Consider the following 19,469-nt stretch of genomic DNA (forward strand, 5'->3'; position numbering starts at 1 on the left):
GACAAACCACCTGCTTCCATGTCAAAGGGGGGATTTGGGTTTTGTCAGTGTCCTGTGTATGATGTGACTATTAATTATCCCTTGGGTTCAACTTGGTTTGGCCAAGCCACTATATAGGTTCCTGGGTTTTTCATTGTAGCAGGTCCGTTTGTTGAGTTAACACCTGTTATGTTTCTTTGAGGTATTTTCTGTTGACCTTTTTTATAGGCCTTGCTATTTATATGATGATTTTTGGGTAAATAAAAACCCTAGTTTATTTAAACCACTCCTGTGTCCTGTTGTCTTACTGCTTGGTCCCTGACAATTGGTGGCAGTGGTGGGATCATTCAGTGGAGGACACGGGTGTTTTTTTCCCACCTTTTCTTTTTAAAAAAAGGAAAAAAAAAGATGCAGCGTCCGGGACGTGGAGGGAGAATTACAAGGAAACCGGGAGGACCGACAAGCCTTTCAAATGTCCAGGAGAAGCAAGCCAGTAGTGAAGAGGAGGACAATGGGGCCTCTGGAGTGGGAGAAAGCACTGAGGGTGAAGGTAAGGAGCCATCCATGTCGGACCTGGTGGCCCTGCTTCAGGCTCATATGGGGCAGACGGAGGCTCAAGCGGCAAAGCAGAGCGAAATAACTACAAGACAGGAACAGCGGTTTGAAACAATGCGACAGCAGTTTCAGCTTTTGCAGTTAGAAGTTCAGGCCAGAACATCTCCAGTACCAGATTCTCTGTCCGCAGATCCTGATCCATCAGAGGTGGAAGTCTTACCATCCACCAGCAACCATCCTCAGGTGCAAGCGGAGTTTTTTACCATGGCTGCCCATCCAAACCTTGCAGGTCAGTCTCGCACACACCATGAGCCCAGAATGGAAAGATTAACGGACAATGATGACATTGAACACTTTCTGATTACATTTGAACGGATTGCTATAGCATGCCGGTGGCAGAAAGCAGATTGGGTTTTTCACTTGTTACCATTGCTTACTGGCAAAGCTAGAGGTGCTTATGTGCATATGGACATTGATGATTCCCTTGACTATGACCAAGTAAAATCTGCTATTCTTTCTAAGTATGACATCAACCCTGAGACCTACAGGCAAAGATTTCGTTCCTTGGAGTTTAACCCTGACGAGAGCCCCAAGGAGTTGTACGTAAGACTCAAGGAACTTTATGGGAAATGGATCCAACCAAAAGGTAAATCCATACAGGAAATTGCTGAAATAATCATACTAGAGCAATATTTGAGAATGTTGTCCCCTGAGCTTCAAGTCTGGATCCGAGAGCGTGACCCAGGATCGGCGATGGAGGCTGCTGGACTGGCTGACGTCTTTGTTGCTGCCCGTAATAAAGGACAGCAATGGAGCTATAACTCATGGAGTTCAAAGGATCGACACAAACCAGCTCGACAGTACGATCAGGAGGCACCCTCCGGTGTGGGTAAGCCTCCCATGTGGGAAAAGCAGTCAGCTAGCAGCCCATTTAAACCTATTGGTAAAAAGCCAATTTGTTATCTCTGTGGAATAGAAGGCCATATAAAACCTATGTGTCCCCAAAATGACACAAATGTGCTTTGTGCCTCGCCCTCATATTGAGCATGTGCGTAAGGATGACCAGTCTATTAAGATGACACTCATAGAAGTTAATGGACAGATTATCAAGGCCTTGCTGGATTCTGGGAGCAGTCAGACTCTTGTACACCGGAAGTTTGTCCCACCCAACATTATTAGCACAAGAGACACGATCCCAATCTGTTGTGTGCATGGAGATGAGAAAAGCTATTCAACAGCTGACATGTACATAAAAGTAGAGGGTCAAACTTACCTCTTGAACATTGGGGTTGCTGATAACTTGCCTTATCCAGCGGTGCTGGGGCGAGATCTTCCAGTGCTGTTTGATTTGTTGGAGGGGAAGCAAAGCCAAAAATGTAATGTTGTAGTTACTAGAGCACAGGCAAAATCACCAAATGAGCACTCTGAGACTCTTAGTGCTTTACCTTTTTTCAATCAGGAGCTTGACGCAACATCTGGGAGACCTCGGAAAACTCGCAGACAGAGGAGGCAGGAAAAGTTCCAACACACAGTTGTGAACCCACCATCCAGCACTGAGCCAGATGTAACCTTACAGTTTCAAATGCCAGCCAATATCATGGAAATGCAGAAAGCTGATCTATCCCTAGTTTCTCTTTTTCAGACGGCGAAGGAAAAAGAGCCAGGGGCTGAGCTGGACTTCAATGAAGACGAGTATGTTCTGCAAAATGGCATTCTCTACCGTCAGCAGGGGTCGGTGTTGCAGCTAGTGGTTCCCCAAGCAGTTAGAGACAACATTCTCTCTTTGGGGCACTCTATCCCCTGGGCTGGCCACCTGGGTAAGCATAAAACCATAGCTCGCATCCAACGCTATTTTCACTGGCCTGGCCTGCGAAGAGAGGTCACTCAATTCTGCAGAAGTTGTCCTCAGTGCCAAATAACATCTGCTAGAACCCCCTCCAGAGCTCCCCTCCAGCCTTTACCCATCATTGGCACCCCATTTGAGCGCCTTGGGATGGACATTGTTGGTCCTGTTGAGAGGAGTAAGGGGGGAAACCGGTACATGCTAGTCATAACAGATTACGCCACAAAGTACCCAGAAGTTTTTCCATTAAAATCCATAAAAGCAAAATCAGTTGCTTTCTGTTTGGTTCAGTTCTTTTCAAGAGTAGGTTTCCCTCAGGAAATATTAACTGATCAGGGAACTAACTTCATGTCCACTCTGCTGAAACAGGTGTATCACTTGCTGGGTATTCGGAGCCTGAGGACCACACCATATCATCCCCAAACTGATGGATTGACGGAGCGTTTCAACCAAACCCTGAAGCAGATGCTACGGAAGTTTGTCAACAACAGTGGCACAGACTGGGACCAGTGGCTGCCATACCTCCTCTTTGCTTATAGGGAAGTACCCCAAGCCTCCACTGGTTTCTCTCCATTTGAACTTTTGTATGGACATGAAGTACGAGGACCTCTCTCACTGTTGAGGGAGATTTGGGAGGGAAACAAGGCGAGGGAGGGTTCTGTTAACATTGTATCCTATGTTGTTCAGATGAGAGATCGATTGGAGAAAATGAGTCAGCTTGCCCAATCTCACATGGCAGTGGCCCAGCAACAGCAGAAGTCCTGGTATGATCGGTCAGCTCGGCAAAGATCCTTCAACCCAGGACAAAAGGTACTAGTTCTCCTCCCAAGTGATAACAGCAAGCTGTTGGCAAAGTGGCAGGGACCATTTGAGATCAAGAAGCAACTCGGGCCCACAACATATGAGGTATCAACCCCTGGGAAGCCACGCTCCAGTAGAGTACTACATATAAATCTCTTGAAAGAGTGGGTGCCGCGACCTGAACAAGAAGCAAGAGTGATGCTCATCAGGGATGTGCAAGAGGAAGAGGAAGTGGAGGAGCAATACCTATCTCCAGGGGGGGCTACGGTGAGCCATGACCTCAGCCACCTCTCAGAAGACAAACAGCTTCAGGTGAGAACAATCTGTAGGTCAGAATTATTTCAGGAGAATCCTAGGAGAACAGATATTGTTGAGCATGACATTGTGGTTAGAGAAGGTGCTTCTGTGAGACGGCTGAGTTACAGGATTCCGGAACGCCTGCTGGCGTCACTGAAAAAGGAGGTCGATCTGATGCTGTCCCTGGGGATCATTGAGATTTCGAAAAGCGAGAGGTGCAACCCAGTGGTCCTTGTGCCAAAGAAGGATGGCAGTCTTAGGTTTTGTATTGATTTTAGGTACCTGAACTCAATTTCTTTGTTTGATTCTTATCCAACACCAAGAATCGATGAACTGCTTGAACGGCTTGGAAAAGCCAAATACTTAACCACATTAGATCTTTCCAAGGGTTACTGGCAGGTTCCACTGACTGAGCGGTCTAGGGAGCTGACAGCCTTTAGAACACCATTGGGTCTTTTCCAGTTCACGGTCATGCCATTTGGGCTGCATGGTGCTCCAGCGACCTTCCAGAGGCTTATGGATCAGGTACTTTGTGATTTATCTGGTTTTGCTGCAGCATATCTGGATGACATTGTCATGTACAGCTCCACCTGGGAGGAGCACATGGAACATCTGCACACCGTCTTGGATCGCCTCTACTCTGCGGGGCTGACTATAAATCCATCGAAGTGCGTCTTTGCCGCTGCAGAGACGGAGTACCTGGGCCACATCATTGGACGCGGGGTGATACGGCCACGGGTCAGCAAGATTCAGGCCATCGAGTCATGTCCTGTGCCACAAACAAGGAAGCAGCTCCGATCTTTTCTGGGCATGGCAGGCTTCTACCACCGCTTTGTACCACAATTCTCTGCCAGGGCAGCTCTACTCACAGACCAGACTGGATCCCGGTCTTCAAATCAGATACAGTGGACAGAGGAGTCCATGGCAGCTTTTCACGACATCCAGGGATCATTGAGTAAGAAACCTGTTCTTTACAGTCCAAACTTTGATGAACATTTTATCTTGCAGACGGATGCTTCTGATAGGGGTCTGGGCGCTGTGCTGCTCCAGGGGTCATCAGACAACCGCCATCCAGTGGCCTACATCAGCCGGAAACTGTTCCCCAGGGAGGTCAGGTATTCAACCGTGGAAAAGGAGGCACTGGCTATCAAATGGGCCCTCGACTCTCTCCGGTATTACCTCCTGGGTAGAGAATTCACCCTGGAGACTGATCATAAAGCGCTTCAGTGGATGGGACGGATGAAGGATACCAATGGAAGGATTACCCGGTGGTACCTGGCACTGCAACCATTCCGCTTTAACATTCAGCACATCCCAGGCAAGGACAATGTCACAGCTGACTACCTCTCTCGCTGTTTCAGCGAGAGTCTTGAAGGGGGGGGAGTGTGTGATGGCCACAGCCACACAGGGTAAACCAACTACACTGCATCCTCATCTTCAGTAGTTTTGCTTTAGTGCAGCAACAATAAAACATGCCAATTAACACCACACATTTGCTCTAGATGGTAAACTCTTTATTTGATTGTAATCTGACATTACTTCAAACATTTTAGCACAGCTAAAACACAAGTATTTGTTTGTATTAATTACATTCTTTGTCTCTTGAGTTACCATGTCCATTGGGGGAGGTTACTTCCTGGTTCAGCAAAGGGCGTGGCCGAGCGCTGAGGGCTCATAAATACTGCAAGGAGCCAATCGGGACAGATTGGGACAAACCACCTGCTTCCATGTCAAAGGGGGGATTTGGGTTTTGTCAGTGTCCTGTGTATGATGTGACTATTAATTATCCCTTGGGTTCAACTTGGTTTGGCCAAGCCACTATATAGGTTCCTGGGTTTTTCATTGTAGCAGGTCCGTTTGTTGAGTTAACACCTGTTATGTTTCTTTGAGGTATTTTCTGTTGACCTTTTTTATAGGCCTTGCTATTTATATGATTTTTGGGTAAATAAAAACCCTAGTTTATTTAAACCACTCCTGTGTCCTGTTGTCTTACTGCTTGGTCCCTGACAATTCAACACTCATGGAGTTAAAATAAAAATCAATAAAAATGACTACAAACAACGTATTGATTCATACAAATGTGTTTCTTTTATTTGAAAACTCTTAAAATCCATTGGTGATGGACATTTTATAAAGTGCTGTTGCTTTTACAAACAGTGTAAACATGTTACAGCGAACATTCAATTTACATTCGAGTGTTGAAATCCTCAAGCTGCATAAACTCAGTGCATTAAGTGCAAACATTAGACAAACGGGTTCAGTGTACAAAACATTGCATTACAGAACATATACAGACATGTACAAAGAACAAATGGAAAGGACAAATTCCATTAAACAATCAATACTGGCAAATTAAATAATACAACTCTCTGACACAACATAAAAATGTGAATCACACCCATATGACATTTGGGAATCAAAAGGTTTGAAATGTCTTAATCCTTCTTTTTCAAGGACCAGTATCTTCCTGGGGATTTTTTCACTTAATTGAAAAGCATGAAAATGGTCATGGAAACACGTTTCATACTCGACCAAAACAAAAACAACTTTTCCATTGTGAAGAATGATACAGGTTATTTTGCTGAACACCGGCATGTTTTCATCGGTGCGTGTACAAACAAAGAGGCCAACTCGATATTCAACCCCACAACACTTTACCCAGCTTGTGAGGTTGACAGTGGCTTGTGGATCAATTCTGAGATATGCAGATATATCTTCTGTATAGTCTTGTGTTTCAAGTACACACATTTTAACTGGACCAGACTGAACTGGTTTTAAAGTCAAGCATTCCCAATGATAAGCTAATGCAAACTGGTGTTTTTTCGCAAGTGATACTGTCAAATTCTTGAAGTTCTTTACACAATCTTTGAAAAATGTGTGTTTCGCTTCGAATCTCATAGTCCAAATATGAATAAGTGGTCCAATTTTCCGAATGCACCTCGGATAATGGACCATGAAATGATGTTTTGGAATCAGGTTGTTTGAAGGGTACAGTTATTTAAAGAGTTGGTGGTGTTCAATGATAAGGTGCTTTAAATACACAGTCATCCCTTTGGTGATAGAGTAAGAGAACACAATGTTTATAATGTTCAGCAACAAGAGCAATAAGTGCTGGGTGCAACATCCTGTTTGCCCACAATTTAGTCTGAAGTTTTTACCAGGATACATTCCATGAATTAGTTTAAGGTGTTTGATCAAAAGTAATGATGTATCAAAAGATGAAGCACAGAGGAAACATCCAAACATTTGTGCTGCATTAATTAATTACTGCTTGTTCAAGAGCTTTGCTCTTAACTCTTTGACTTTTGGAGTTTCTACTGTTGTGCCAATGTCAATATTGTACAGAGTAGTCTGCAGAAATGTGTACAGGCTGGACAGAGCATCATCATATGTCACACTAAAAGTGAAGTGGGACTTGAAAAGCTCATAAAATGCACCCAAGGATGTACATGACTGACAAGGAAGAAGCTTTTTGTCCAATACGATGTAGAAGCTGAAAACCTGTGCCTTTGAAGTGCCTGTTCCCTCAATGGTCATGAGGTGATCCTCAAGGCTCTTGCAGGACTGAAACAAAATGAAAAGCATTTTCATATAAGCCATTAGTTTTTAAATGATTGGACAAACCACAATATTTGGAATTGGAACGCATTGTCTTGACAAACCTTGTGAAAAATCACCAGATGATCTATTGCCTCTCTGACACTGATTTTCTTGGCCCGCTTCCTTCCAGCTGGTTGTGGAGTGAGAAGATGCAGCAAGACAAGAAGAGAAGCCATGTCGCTGTCCCACTCTGCAGACAGTGGAAATCATCTTCACATTTCTACATTGTCATGGACAAGGTTACCACTATGAGGGGATGTCAGGGACATTATTCAGAAATACCATTCACATATAATTATGTAACTCTCACACGCATAACTGAAACCAAAATCATGTATCGACACATGGGAAACGCTCTCATACACACATGAAATGCTCTCCCACACAACATGTGTGGGAGAGCATTTCATGTGTGTATGAGAGCATTTCAAGTGTGTGTGTGTGTGTGTGTGTGTGTTTGTGTGTGTGAGAGCATTTCACATGCGTGTGTGAGAGTGTTTCACACGTGTTTCTGAGAGCACATTTTACAGGTGTATATGAAAGTGTTTCATATGTGTATGTGAATAACTTTTAAATTCAGTTGTCGTTTTTAAATAATTTTGTTTCTGTTATGTGAGAGTGTTTCATAATTGTTTGTGAACGGTATTTCTGAATAATGTCCCTGATGGCCCCGCATACACAACAGCATGATGCACAGCATACAGGACGTAGATGATATTGTCAGACAGGAATGTACAATTGAACGTTAAAGTTCAATTGACATCACATCAAGTCATCCCTATTAGTAGTGAAAAATAATGTTAATGTGCTTTTCTTAGTGAAAATATCAGAAATGATGCCTATCCTGATATTCAAGACCATATTACTACACTTATGGAGTATGACTGTATGAAAGTACCTGGCTCATCGGTGTCAGATGCTTCATTCAGCGCAGATTTCAGCTGATTTTTCAGAAGAGGAGTCTCTCTAAGGTCCCTGGCCTCTCGTAGGACTTTGTCTTTAAAACCGCTGTTCCATCTTTCCAGGAACCTGGATGCAGTTTCGGCTCCGAACATCAATGAGAAATCTTGCAGAATCTAATAAAAAGGAAAGTAAGATTATTATTACAATCATTTAATGTAAACCAAGTATTTTTCAAGGAGGGAATTCAAAATGCAAAATGTGTTACGTACCAGTCCCTTAGTGTCCAAGAAACGAGGAAACATTTGAAGTATGTTGGCAGATTGCTGTTGGTCATGGATCATCTGTTGACGATAGTGGAAAGTTTCTCTCATCTTCTGGAAGACTAGGTCATGGTCAGTGGTGTGGTGAAGAAGAGAAATGGCTTCCATACAGTCGTCTCCTGTTTGCAGGTCGTTTATGGAACCAAAACTTCTGGATGATGTTGGACCTCCTTGTAGCTCCACTCTGTCATGGAATGTTGACGTTGACGTGGGTTTGGATTGGGGTTGCACAGTCTTGAGACGCAACTCGAGAAAACCTTTGTTGCTCTGAATGTCATAGAAATGTTCCTAAAAAGAAAAGAGCGCTTCTGGTTAGAATGCAGACAATATCAGGTTTTTCATAGATCTAATGCAAATATGCTGCTGCTTGTACACAAAAGACCAAATAACCTAAATGTGAAAAAAATGGCAACAATGCAAAACTCACATATCCTTTTGTTGAGTAAGGGTCCTTAAGAGATGGGAAAAGTGACACAATCCCAAGTGCATGGAACTCCTTCGTCGCTTTACTTACACCTCTCCTGCAAAAGAAAAATAATTGGTTTACAATAAGATTTTTCCCTTTATAAATGAATAATTCATGCCATTAAAGCCAAGGCTCTTACCCTTCCTTTTCACACATGTGAGCTACAATGATGTTCACCATTAATCGCCTGGTGGAATCTTTCAGACTCCCAGTATCGTCGTACTCTTTGATCACAGTCAACCCTGCCGGCTTAGAAGTTAGAACCTGCTCCACCATCTAAACCCAATTTATATGAAATAACAAAAAACAATTAACAAAATAGATCATTTGTAACCAACTACTGATCAAATCGATCATCAATAACAAAGCTTCTTCAATTCCATGACACAAATTTGTTTAAACTTGCTTTTCATCTCAGGCAAAGTAAAGAGTAAAGTGTATTTAAGTACAATTACATTTCTTGCTCGGGTACTCTCCCTCATAGGTTGAATCCTTTCACATCCAGCATCACTTGTGTCACTGCTTAGGCCGCTTGAGGTTGAGACAGACAATGTATCTGTACAACTTGGAGAAAAGGGACCTTCACCATGTTGCTGCAGGTTGGTAAGATCTGGGGATCACAATTAACATAAATTATCCATATGGCCAATTATACCAAATCACATATGTGCCAGTTGCAATGTGCAAAAACTACAATTTACCGGAAGATCCCAACTTGCCCAATGAGCTACTTTTTATTTTATTAGAACAACTTTTTATTCATTATGAACATTTACTATAACCCTACCTACCACATGTTGTAAGTATCACACATTCGGTCAGGTTGGAGCAGTCAACAGATTCTGTCAGGTTGGAGCAGTCATCCATGTTTTTGGATGATTCTGCCAGTGGGAGGTCTGAAATGCACATGATACATAGATGTTACTGTGGAGAGGGAAAATACTAAATGATGTGATTGCTGTTGGTTATTGGCTAGTACAGAATATTAAAAATCAGTTTTTTACACATAGAAAATACAAATCTCTCATAGCATTTTTTGCAACAAAACAAAACCCAGAAATATCACCTTACCATAATCAGTGTAGATGACAAAACAAATGTCTTGGACTGTTGCCACTTCAGGAAAGACATCCTCATCCACCTCTATGCCTTGCTCATCGGTGACTTTCAGCATTGTGTTTTCTGGTATGAGAAACTTCTGTTGCACTGAAGCATAACAATAGACACTTAATTAAATAAAGGACTTTTACTACCCCTTTAATGCATTTAACAACACAGACAACACTTACCTGCTCTGATGAAGTCTGAGAAGTGGACTTCGTCCAGTTTGACATATTTTTTTGTCCCTCCACGTCTCACCTTCCGCAACATATTGGCCAACTAAGGAAAAAAGAGATCGCTCTTACTTTAGCAACATGTTGACTGTCATTAACAAAATGATCTTGGGTAGCCATGTGGTAATATTATTTCATAAGCATTTTAAGGTAGCCTATTCGCGAGCCTACATCATCAGGTTGGGCAATTAAGATCAGTTTTGGGGTAGTTATTTGAAAAAAGTAATGAGTTAGATATTAACAGTTACTTTAAAAAAAGGTATCCCTTACTTTACTTCGTTATTTACTGCTGAAAGTAATTAGTTACACTACTAGTAACAGTAGTTTTGGATTACTCTGTAACATCACCTGAGATGCACCATAACGACCTCTGTTTTCTACTCTTTTATTTGAAAATCAACCGCGTTTTCTTTTCACCGTTGAAACGGGGAATCGTCGTCTCCACGGTGGAGGGAAATGTTGGTTCAACCAGCCTCTTTATTCCGCCATTTCTGCTCCCGTCTCCTGCATTAAGTCTGAGTGTAGCGCAGCGAAAAGGGACGTTTGCTTTATTTTTCTTTCCTCCCGTCATGCAGATAGTTAAAGTCGAAGACCATACAAGTAACAAGCTAATTTCGTGCTTTGTTGCGCCTTACACTTATAAAGACGCCATTTACTTTGTCGTGTTACTAGCTAGCTGTTACCTCAACACAAATGTCCGGGAAAGTAAGTCACCTCGTCCACATTCCCTCAATGTTGCTCGCGGGACTCGTCCGGTACCGTCATAGCCGTTCAGTCTAACGTTTAATGCAAAGGAAAAGGCATTTTCGGTGTTGAAAGAACAACAAACTAAACTTTAAGCTAACACAAAATAAACAGATATGAGTACTATAAAGTTCATTTGCATTAGCCTAAATCATGTCCATGTTCAAGGGCATTCAATTCAGCAGCTAGTTAAACTTGCTAAGTTTGTTTTAGCGAAAATAAACACATTAACTTTACAATGACAGAAAATATAGTTTGAGATGTAAAACAGGACTTACCTTCCTCGGGACGGAGTCAAAGTGAAGCCTCGTGGTCGCGGCAGCAGAGAAGTTGTGAATACACACCAGGGTAGTGTTGTGTCACGTTCCTGAACACCCAGTGAATGAACCCCGAAATATTACTCCGCCCAAGAGTATCCCTTAACTCAAACGGTCTAAATTCGAAATAAACTCCCAAAATCTAACCCTTTCACACTTTTTTGTCTAACTACCAATTATTTTACTCCAGAAATTTGCTGTGTACTCTGGCACCATCATACGTAATTGTTTTGATGAAGCTTCTACAGAAAAGTGGGATCTCGGTTATACTGATTCCCAGCTATGCGTGGGCGCGGAGCTAACCCAGGCGGCCAAGGCCATAGCCTCAATAACTCATTTGTTTCTACAGGGCCTGCATCTGGCTTCTGCTACTTTCTATTGCAAGCTAAAACTTTCTTCTGACTATTTCCCTCGTTGGTATATAACCCATCAGAACCTGGGACTAGTGATTGTGTCTATTTATTCTATAGTCATAGCAATCTCATGAGCACAATAAGCATATAATGTAATAATAAGAACACTGTAAAACATCACAGCCCCATTTAGTTATGTCAAGTTACATTGTCTCTTTAATTCAAAGAGCTCTGACAAGTTTTTGATTTTCAACTCAGCTTTTCTAGTTTTAGAAGGTTAAACTTACATTTATTCACTGTCTTGACAACTTAAACATTTTGTCACATTGACTCAACTTGCCTTAGCAAGTTATCAGTTGAAAAAAGAAACAAAAGAAAAAGGCGGGAAGGCAGGTTTGAGAGCTACAGAACAAAATGTATGCTTCCACATTTGAGTTTAAAAAAAAAAACCTCCTCCCTAAACTGAATGCAATGTTTAAGCATGGATGTAATCAACTGGTATATCCTAAAGATGTCATGTTTTAATTCGGACTAATGACACATTTTTGATCTAAATGAGAGGACTACTGCCGCTGGCGGAGGAACTCTGTGAACCTGCAGCGGTGATCCAACGGAGGCGGAGTGATACGTTACCCTACTGTCTGAAACACCGGCTAGGACCGTTACGGTTACGGAGGGCATTTTATTTCTGCTGCAAGACAGTAAGGAGGTAAGTTTTAATGATTTCAAAACCTTTAATTCTTTGTCTGCTACTACTACGGTTTGAACAAATAGAGTATGAAGTTATCTGTGGACGTTGTGCTTACTAATATTGATAGAAAGCTAAAAATATTAAAGTGTAAGCAAATGGGTTTGTTTTTAACTGTTAATATTTGATTTTAATTATGAGCTACTAAAGTTATTAATTTACTTCGACATTTAGGTTTGCTTTGACAATTAAATGGTAAGTTTGCTAGCTTAAATTGCCATTAGCAATGTTCGCTGTCAGCTAGCTACACAGTCAGGGATAAGGGAGCATACTGTGTCACTTTTAATGGCTGTGCGTGCACTTTGGGTTTAATATTGACCAGTAAAAAATACAATTTATTATGAACTGTATACACTTAAAGACGTGTAATAATGTGGCGCATGCTGCAGACCCTGGAGGCAACTCAAATGTTTGGAGGGAGATCTACCTTGTCTCCTTTTTTCTCTCCGCTCTGCGTTTGTGTATGTGTGGGGGGGGGGGGCAGGGCAGAGGAGACACGGAGACGACATTTGTTTTGGGTTTTCGTGTGTCTGATATTCAAACTATTACTTTATAAGTTTAAGTATCATACCAAAATGTCATGAGAGTAGCTTAGCTTTTTCGGGAATAGTGCGGTGCGTAATGTACGTAGTGTGTGGGCATTAGGGGTGTAACGGTTCACAAACATTTCGGTTCGGTACGTACCTCGGTTTTTAGGTCACGGTTCGGTTCGGTACGTTTTCGGTACAGCAGAAACAATTATCACAAAACATAACATATTTTTTAAAAATTATTATTAAACTGTGAATAATGTATTCACTCAAATAAATGCAAAATATAATAAAATAAACATTAAGGTGCAGCATTTCGATGAACTGAAATAATCTGTATTTGAACTTTACTGTACTAGTACTCACAACACATAAACTATTAGTTTTGGGTTTTTAATTATTATTAAACTATGAATATTCACTCAAATAAATATAAAATATAATAAAATAAACATTAAGGTGCAGCTTTTCGATGAACTGAAATAGTCTGTATTTGAACTGTACTGTACTAGTACCTAAGCAGCCAGTTTGACATTATGACTTGCTTGTCATTGTATTTTCATAAATGTAGTTTTCCACATTGCTTGCTGAAAGGGCAGATCAGCTGGCACTAGCAATGTCTCCTGCTGTGGAGAACACCCTCTCGCTAGGGACAGAGGTAGCAGATACAGCCAGGTAGCGCTTTGCTAACATGGCAACATAAGGATATTTGCCGTTTGTAATAGCTTTGGCTCGGTCTGAAGTTTTTGCGAGTGGTGGAGGCTTACATGCTAGTGGGAGTTGGGTTTGCACTTCAGTCTTTTGGTACCGGTGATATTCACGTTCGGGTGATGCCTTTTCAAATGAGTGTGCAAGTTTGATGTATTCCCAGCCACGCGGCTGGGAATACATCAAACTTGCACACTAACCAATTTTAGTTGAACAATGCCGACAAACAGCTTTGGTTCGGTCCACCTGTCTTTGTCCGTCATCCTTGTACGTAACTGCGAAACCAAAATGTTCCCAAACCGGAGACTTCAATGATGCTGGAGGATTTTCGAGCTCAACTTTATCTGCGTTCGCCATTTCGACAGTTCCTGAAATTACTGACTACGTTTGAACGCATCCCTCTGACCAGCTCGTCCAATAAAATGACTTGCTCGCTCTATGACACGTTGAACACAATGGGAGCAAATTACTCTGAATGCTGCGACGCAGCACCTGAGATTACTTCCAAGAAGTTGATCACGTTCTCAATTTTTTACGTTTAACGTTATATTCGTTCGGTACACTTCGGTACACACATGTACCGAACCGAAGGGCCCGTTACCGAATAATTTCGGTACGGGTACGTGTACCGTTACACCCTTAGTGGGCATCCAAGAGCAGATGAGAGAGCATCGGGAGCTGGGTGGAGCGTAGAGAGAGGGATAGCAGCAGGTACACGGGAAGTCAGGGGGGCTAGTGGAGCCTCACAGCCCCTACACACGGCGGCGTGCGTTGCCGCTTCAACGCTTCTGCCCATTCACTTTGAATGGGGTGACGTCACGATTCGCCGAACTGCATTGTGGGAGCAAAGCGTAGCTTCTCTCGCGGTGCTCGCTGCAAAAGTTGGGCAATGTTCTACTTTTGCCGCCTTGACAGAGGCGTCAGCCAATCAAATCCCTCGTATGTAAATCTGACAGTACAAGCACTAGCCAATCAAACCGGGTGTATGTTGGGAGAGCCAGACCGCAGTTATTTCCCATATGTCAACAAAAGGAGGAGAAAATGATCGTGGTGGTAGGGAATCACCCGGTACTCTATGACCAGTCCCTCTTTACATACAGGGATACAAACCGGAGGAGCCAGGCATGGGGGGAGGTGGCAGAGACAGTGGGTGAAACTGGTAGGTTTTCGCTTGTTTGGGGAGTTTATATCCAGTGTACTTCGTTTGAATGGACAGCGAGCAAGCATAGACAGTATATTTAGCCAGCATGGATGTAGCATGAATGCTTTGCTTTGTATGTCCGGGGCGGGACATTCATGTGGTTGGTTGTTGGTCGCGTTGCTCGCGTTGCTCGCGTTGACTCCCCAAGCTCAGCTGTGTAGGGGCCATCACAGCGGCGAAACTGTGGCGCGCTGTAGGTGCGCTTCAGATGAGGCTCCCTCCGCAAAATGAGCCACATTTTGCCTCACCTCAGTCTGCTTCTGCGTGATCTGCGTATAGGGAGGGGCGGCCCTGTATAATAACGTAATATTAAAAACACAACAAACAGTGACATCTTTGACCGCTCTGCTGCATGAAACTCGCTACTGCTGTGGTATGATTTGAAGAGATAGGGGGCAACTGCTATTAAAAATGTAACCTGAACACTGAAACGTACATTTGAATCACCCCGAGCATAATTGTCTTTATTGTAATTTTTTTAGCCATTTTTTTCATCTCTGCTGATATGAAAACATAAATGCTGATACCAATATATTTGTGGAAGGTCAATATCAAGGTAAATAACGTGCATTTATTTTGTGTTACAGGTGTGAACGAGCATGTCCAGTTCATGAAGTGGAAATGTAAGTTTTGTACGTTCTCCTCCAATTGGCAAGGAAGAATAATTCAGCATTATAAACAGCGTCATGGACATCATCGAAGGTGTTCAGGCCTTGTCTGTATTTATGAAGACTGTTTGAACAGCTTTCAAACCCAAGCTTTACATAAAAAACATTTCAAAGAACATGTTAAAGAAGCTAACAAATGTGTTTCAAAATTATGCTGTGATTTGTGTTCATTCTCAGAGCCTAGTGACATTAACACATATTTTGCTCATTTAAAGACTCATTTGAGGAACAGGGAAACAGTTAAATGTCCATTCGTAGACTGCTCATTCAAGTCGAGTATACTATCAACCTTTACTGCTCATAGAAGCCGCTATCATAAATGTTCCACCCTAAATATTCTTAGACCAGGGCTTTGTGTACAGCATGGACATACAAATACTGTAATCAGGGAGGATTCTGTTTCTGATACTGAGGCATCACCTTCATATGATTCTCTACCTGCTGCTGAAGGTCTTCTTGAAAATAGAGAGACCATTAAAAATAAGTTTGCATCCTTATTCCTCCGCATACAAACCATTTTACATGTTTCTAATTCAGCAATACAGGAAGTAATTGATGAGTTATTTGACATTGGAGAACTTGCTGATCAAAATATCAAAGAAATTACACAGAAGGTTTTGGAGGGAAATAACTGTGTAGTTGATGCCTCTGTTGTTACAGAATTGTCTGATGAAATACAATCTTTAAACCCACTGACATTTCTTTCAAGACAGGGACCTTTGGGCACAGAGCGTAAAAGGCAGTCATTTTATAAAAATAACTTTACAGTCATTGAACCAGTCGAGTATGTGCTAAATGTACAAGAAAAAACCCATTTGTTTATGTTCCTATTTTAGAGCTGTTAAGTAAGTTGTTTGAAATAACTGAGATTCTTCAATCATTACAGAAGTCAACGGGAAGACGGGAAGGTCATTACAGTTCATTTCAAGATGGTGAATACTTTAAAGAAAACAAACTTCTCACTGAAGAATTAGGAATTGCTCTTGGCTTATACATTGATGATTTTGAAGTTTGTAATCCGTTGGGGACTTCAAAAAAGAAACACAAAGTGTGTGGCATTTATTGGGTGTTATCCAACATACCATTAACATTTAGATCAGCATTATCATCAATTTATCTAGCTATATTGTGCAAAACTGTACACTTAAAACAATATGGTTACGGTAAGGTTTTGGAACCACTGATAAGAGATCTTGAGCATTTAGAGACCATCGGTATATTTGTACAAGGACTTGGTTCTTATGTGAAAGGTACTGTTTTGTATGTGTCTGCTGATAACTTAGGTGCACACTCACTTGCTGGATACCAAGAGTCTTTCAATGTGGAGAAATGTTGCAGATTTTGTTTGGCTAGCCGTGCAGATATTCAGAAGTATGATGTCAGAAGTGGGACTTTTACTTTGAGAACACCACATTTGTATGATGAAGCTGTTAATGTGCTCAAGACAACTGATGCCTCATGTGTTGATGGTTTAAAAAGAGACTGTCCTTTAAGAAGACTTGCTCACTTTCATCCTGCAAAAGGGTTTCCACCTGATTTTCTTCATGATTTGTTCGAAGGAATTGTACCTGTGGAACTGTGCATGTGTCTTTCAGATCTGATTGCTAAAAAGTATTTCACTTTGAATGATCTTAATGAAAGGATAGGATCATTCCCTTTTCAGTTTAATGACAAAACTAACAGGCCTCAAGCAATACATGCAAACTTTTCCAAAAATTGAACTATTGGTGGCAATGGACATGAGAACTGGGCACTTTTGAGATTCCTTCCACTGCTGATCGGCCACCGAATTCCAGAAAGTGAAAAAACCTGGTCTGTGATCCTTGAACTGAAAGACATTGTGGAGCTACTATCCAGCCCCTCATTCACAACAGAAACCCTGTGCTACCTACAAGCAAACATCTCTGACCACAGACAGTTGCTATTGGAAATATTTCCTGGTACAAGATTACGTCCCAAGCATCATTATCTTGAACATTATCCTGTACTGATCAAGAAATTTGGTCCACCAATTGAGTTCTGGACAATAAGATTTGAGGCCAAACATTCTTTCTTTAAACAGGTGGTTCGCAATACTGGCAACTTCAAAAATATTCTGCACACTTTAGCCACAAGACATCAGCTGATGTTGGCATATTATTTGGAGATGCCAACAATTTTCAAACCAAGCATTGAGACTGGGAAATCATCAATCGTATCTGTGGACATCTTAGATGTTGCTATCAGAGAGGCCTTAAGGAGTAAGTTTCAAGATCTGAACTCTGTTTCTCTCACCTCCACTGTTTACTTAAATGGGACAAAATATTCGAAAGGAATGGTGCTCTGAGTTGGACGGACAAGTGGACTGCCAGATTTTGGGAGAGTACTCGATATCTGTGTAGTGGATTGCTGCATATCATTCATTATGGAACTATTCACAGCAGCCTTCGTGATTCATCTCGGGTGTTTCCAACTTGCCAGAAGAGACCCTGCAGTGACTGTGGTTGTCGAGCCTGACAATCTGAATGACTACACCCCTCTTGCTGCATACCTTGTGGAAGGAAAGCTGCTTGTCACTCCAAGGACATTCATGTTAAATTAAGGTAAAGTTGGACTGGGAAGTGTTTTTTTAGTGTCTTCCGTAAATTGTATTACGTGCAACTTATTTTCAATTCACTTCCAGTGTTTATTTCCTGATAGGTTTATTTATGGCATCCCGTTGGATTTGACGTCATCTGAACAGGACATCGCACGCTCACTGCTCCGTTTACGCCGGTTGTTAAACAACATCTTATGGGGAAATGCAAATTTGCGTCCAAATGGTTGGAAGATAAGGAGGAAGGACAATCAATACTGTAGTCAATGTGAGGTAAAGTGTGTCGCTAATGTAACCGGTTAAAACTCCATGTAGCGATGAGGTCTTAAAATGTATGGAAAGGGTCTTAAAAAAGGTCTTAAAAGGTATTCAATTTGACTTCAGGATTCCTGCATATACCGTTATAGGTATAAAAAAATAAGAGAATAAATGAAAAACAGGTATGAAACACTATATGACAGTAAAAAAAGAATAAAGTTTAAAAGGGGAGTGATTTGTAAAATATCCATAAAGAAATAGTAAATCTGTTTACAGTTCTGTTTCATATGGGTGTTGCGAGATGTATCCATAGATCTCTTCATTTTGCTCTCAAAGTGCACCGGATTGATGCTTTTAACTTCAATATTTTAAAAATAAATCCCCCCTTGAAGTGAAGTGACATACTTCCTCCCTGATCAGCTTAGGGATGTCTTAATTGTCTCCATATTTAAGAAGGGAGACAGGGTAGACTGCGGAAATTACCGTGGCATTTCTCTCTTGTCCACCATAGGGAAAGCCCTAGCTCGGGTGTTGGCCAACAGACTCACCCCCCTGTCAGAAAGCACTCTTCCTGAGTCTCAGAATGGATTTCGCCCAAACAGAGGCCGTACAGACATGATTTTCACTACTCGCCAACTGCAAGAAAAATGCCGGGAACAAAATCAACCATTATACATGGCCTTCATAGACCTCACCAAAGACTACGACTCAGTGAACTGTCAGGCCCTCTGGCTGGTACTGGCAGAGATTGGCTGCCCAGAAAAATACGTCCGGGTACTGAGACTGCTGCATGACAATATGTCAGCCATGGTACTCAGTGGCAGTGGAGACGAAACTGAACCCTTCCGGGTCGACACAGGAGTCAAACAGGGATGTGTCATCGCTCCAACGCTATTCTCCATCTTTGTTGCTGCTATCCTACATCTCACAAGCAAGCATCTGCCCCAGGGAGTCAACATTATGTACAGAACTGACGGCCAACTCCTCAACATCAACCGTTTCAGGGCTAAAGGTCAAACCACCACCATATCGATCATGGAGCTGCATGCGGACGACAACGCCCTTGTAGCCCTCTAGGAAGAGGACCTACAGGGTATCCTATCAGCCTTTGCGAAAGCATACAAACAGCTTGGTCTAGCCATCAACATAAAAAAGACCCAAATCCTCCACCAACCACCACCAAACAGCAGTACGCCGGTCCTACCCCCAAACATCTCCATTGACAACATCAGACTGGAAAATGTGGACTACTTCCCATACCTTGGCAGC

General features: G+C 42.0%; 1 protein-coding gene across 1 annotated transcript; it reads left to right on the top strand.

Moving 5' to 3' along the window:
• Positions 1-2,644: 2,644 nt before the first annotated feature.
• LOC139436065 (uncharacterized) lies at positions 2,645-4,930 on the top strand. The gene is made up of 2 exons (XM_071207253.1): positions 2,645-3,187; positions 4,484-4,930. The coding sequence occupies exons 1-2, from the start codon at positions 2,726-2,728 to the stop codon at positions 4,886-4,888; spliced, it is 867 nt and encodes a 288-aa protein (XP_071063354.1). The 5' UTR covers positions 2,645-2,725; the 3' UTR covers positions 4,889-4,930.
• The last annotated feature ends 14,539 nt before the right edge of the window (positions 4,931-19,469 follow it).

Source organism: Pseudochaenichthys georgianus, chromosome 22, assembly GCF_902827115.2.
Source record: "Pseudochaenichthys georgianus chromosome 22, fPseGeo1.2, whole genome shotgun sequence".
Classification (NCBI taxonomy): domain Eukaryota; kingdom Metazoa; phylum Chordata; class Actinopteri; order Perciformes; family Channichthyidae; genus Pseudochaenichthys; species Pseudochaenichthys georgianus.

Bases quoted from the DNA above. Each gene is read 5' to 3' on its own strand.
- LOC139436065 (XM_071207253.1), top strand. From the start codon at position 2,726: ATGTCCACTCTGCTGAAACAGGTGTATCACTTGCTGGGTATTCGGAGC. The intron at 3,188-4,483 runs GTACTAGTTCTC...TTTATCTTGCAG, and splicing joins CCTTCAACCCAGGACAAAAG to ACGGATGCTTCTGATAGGGG.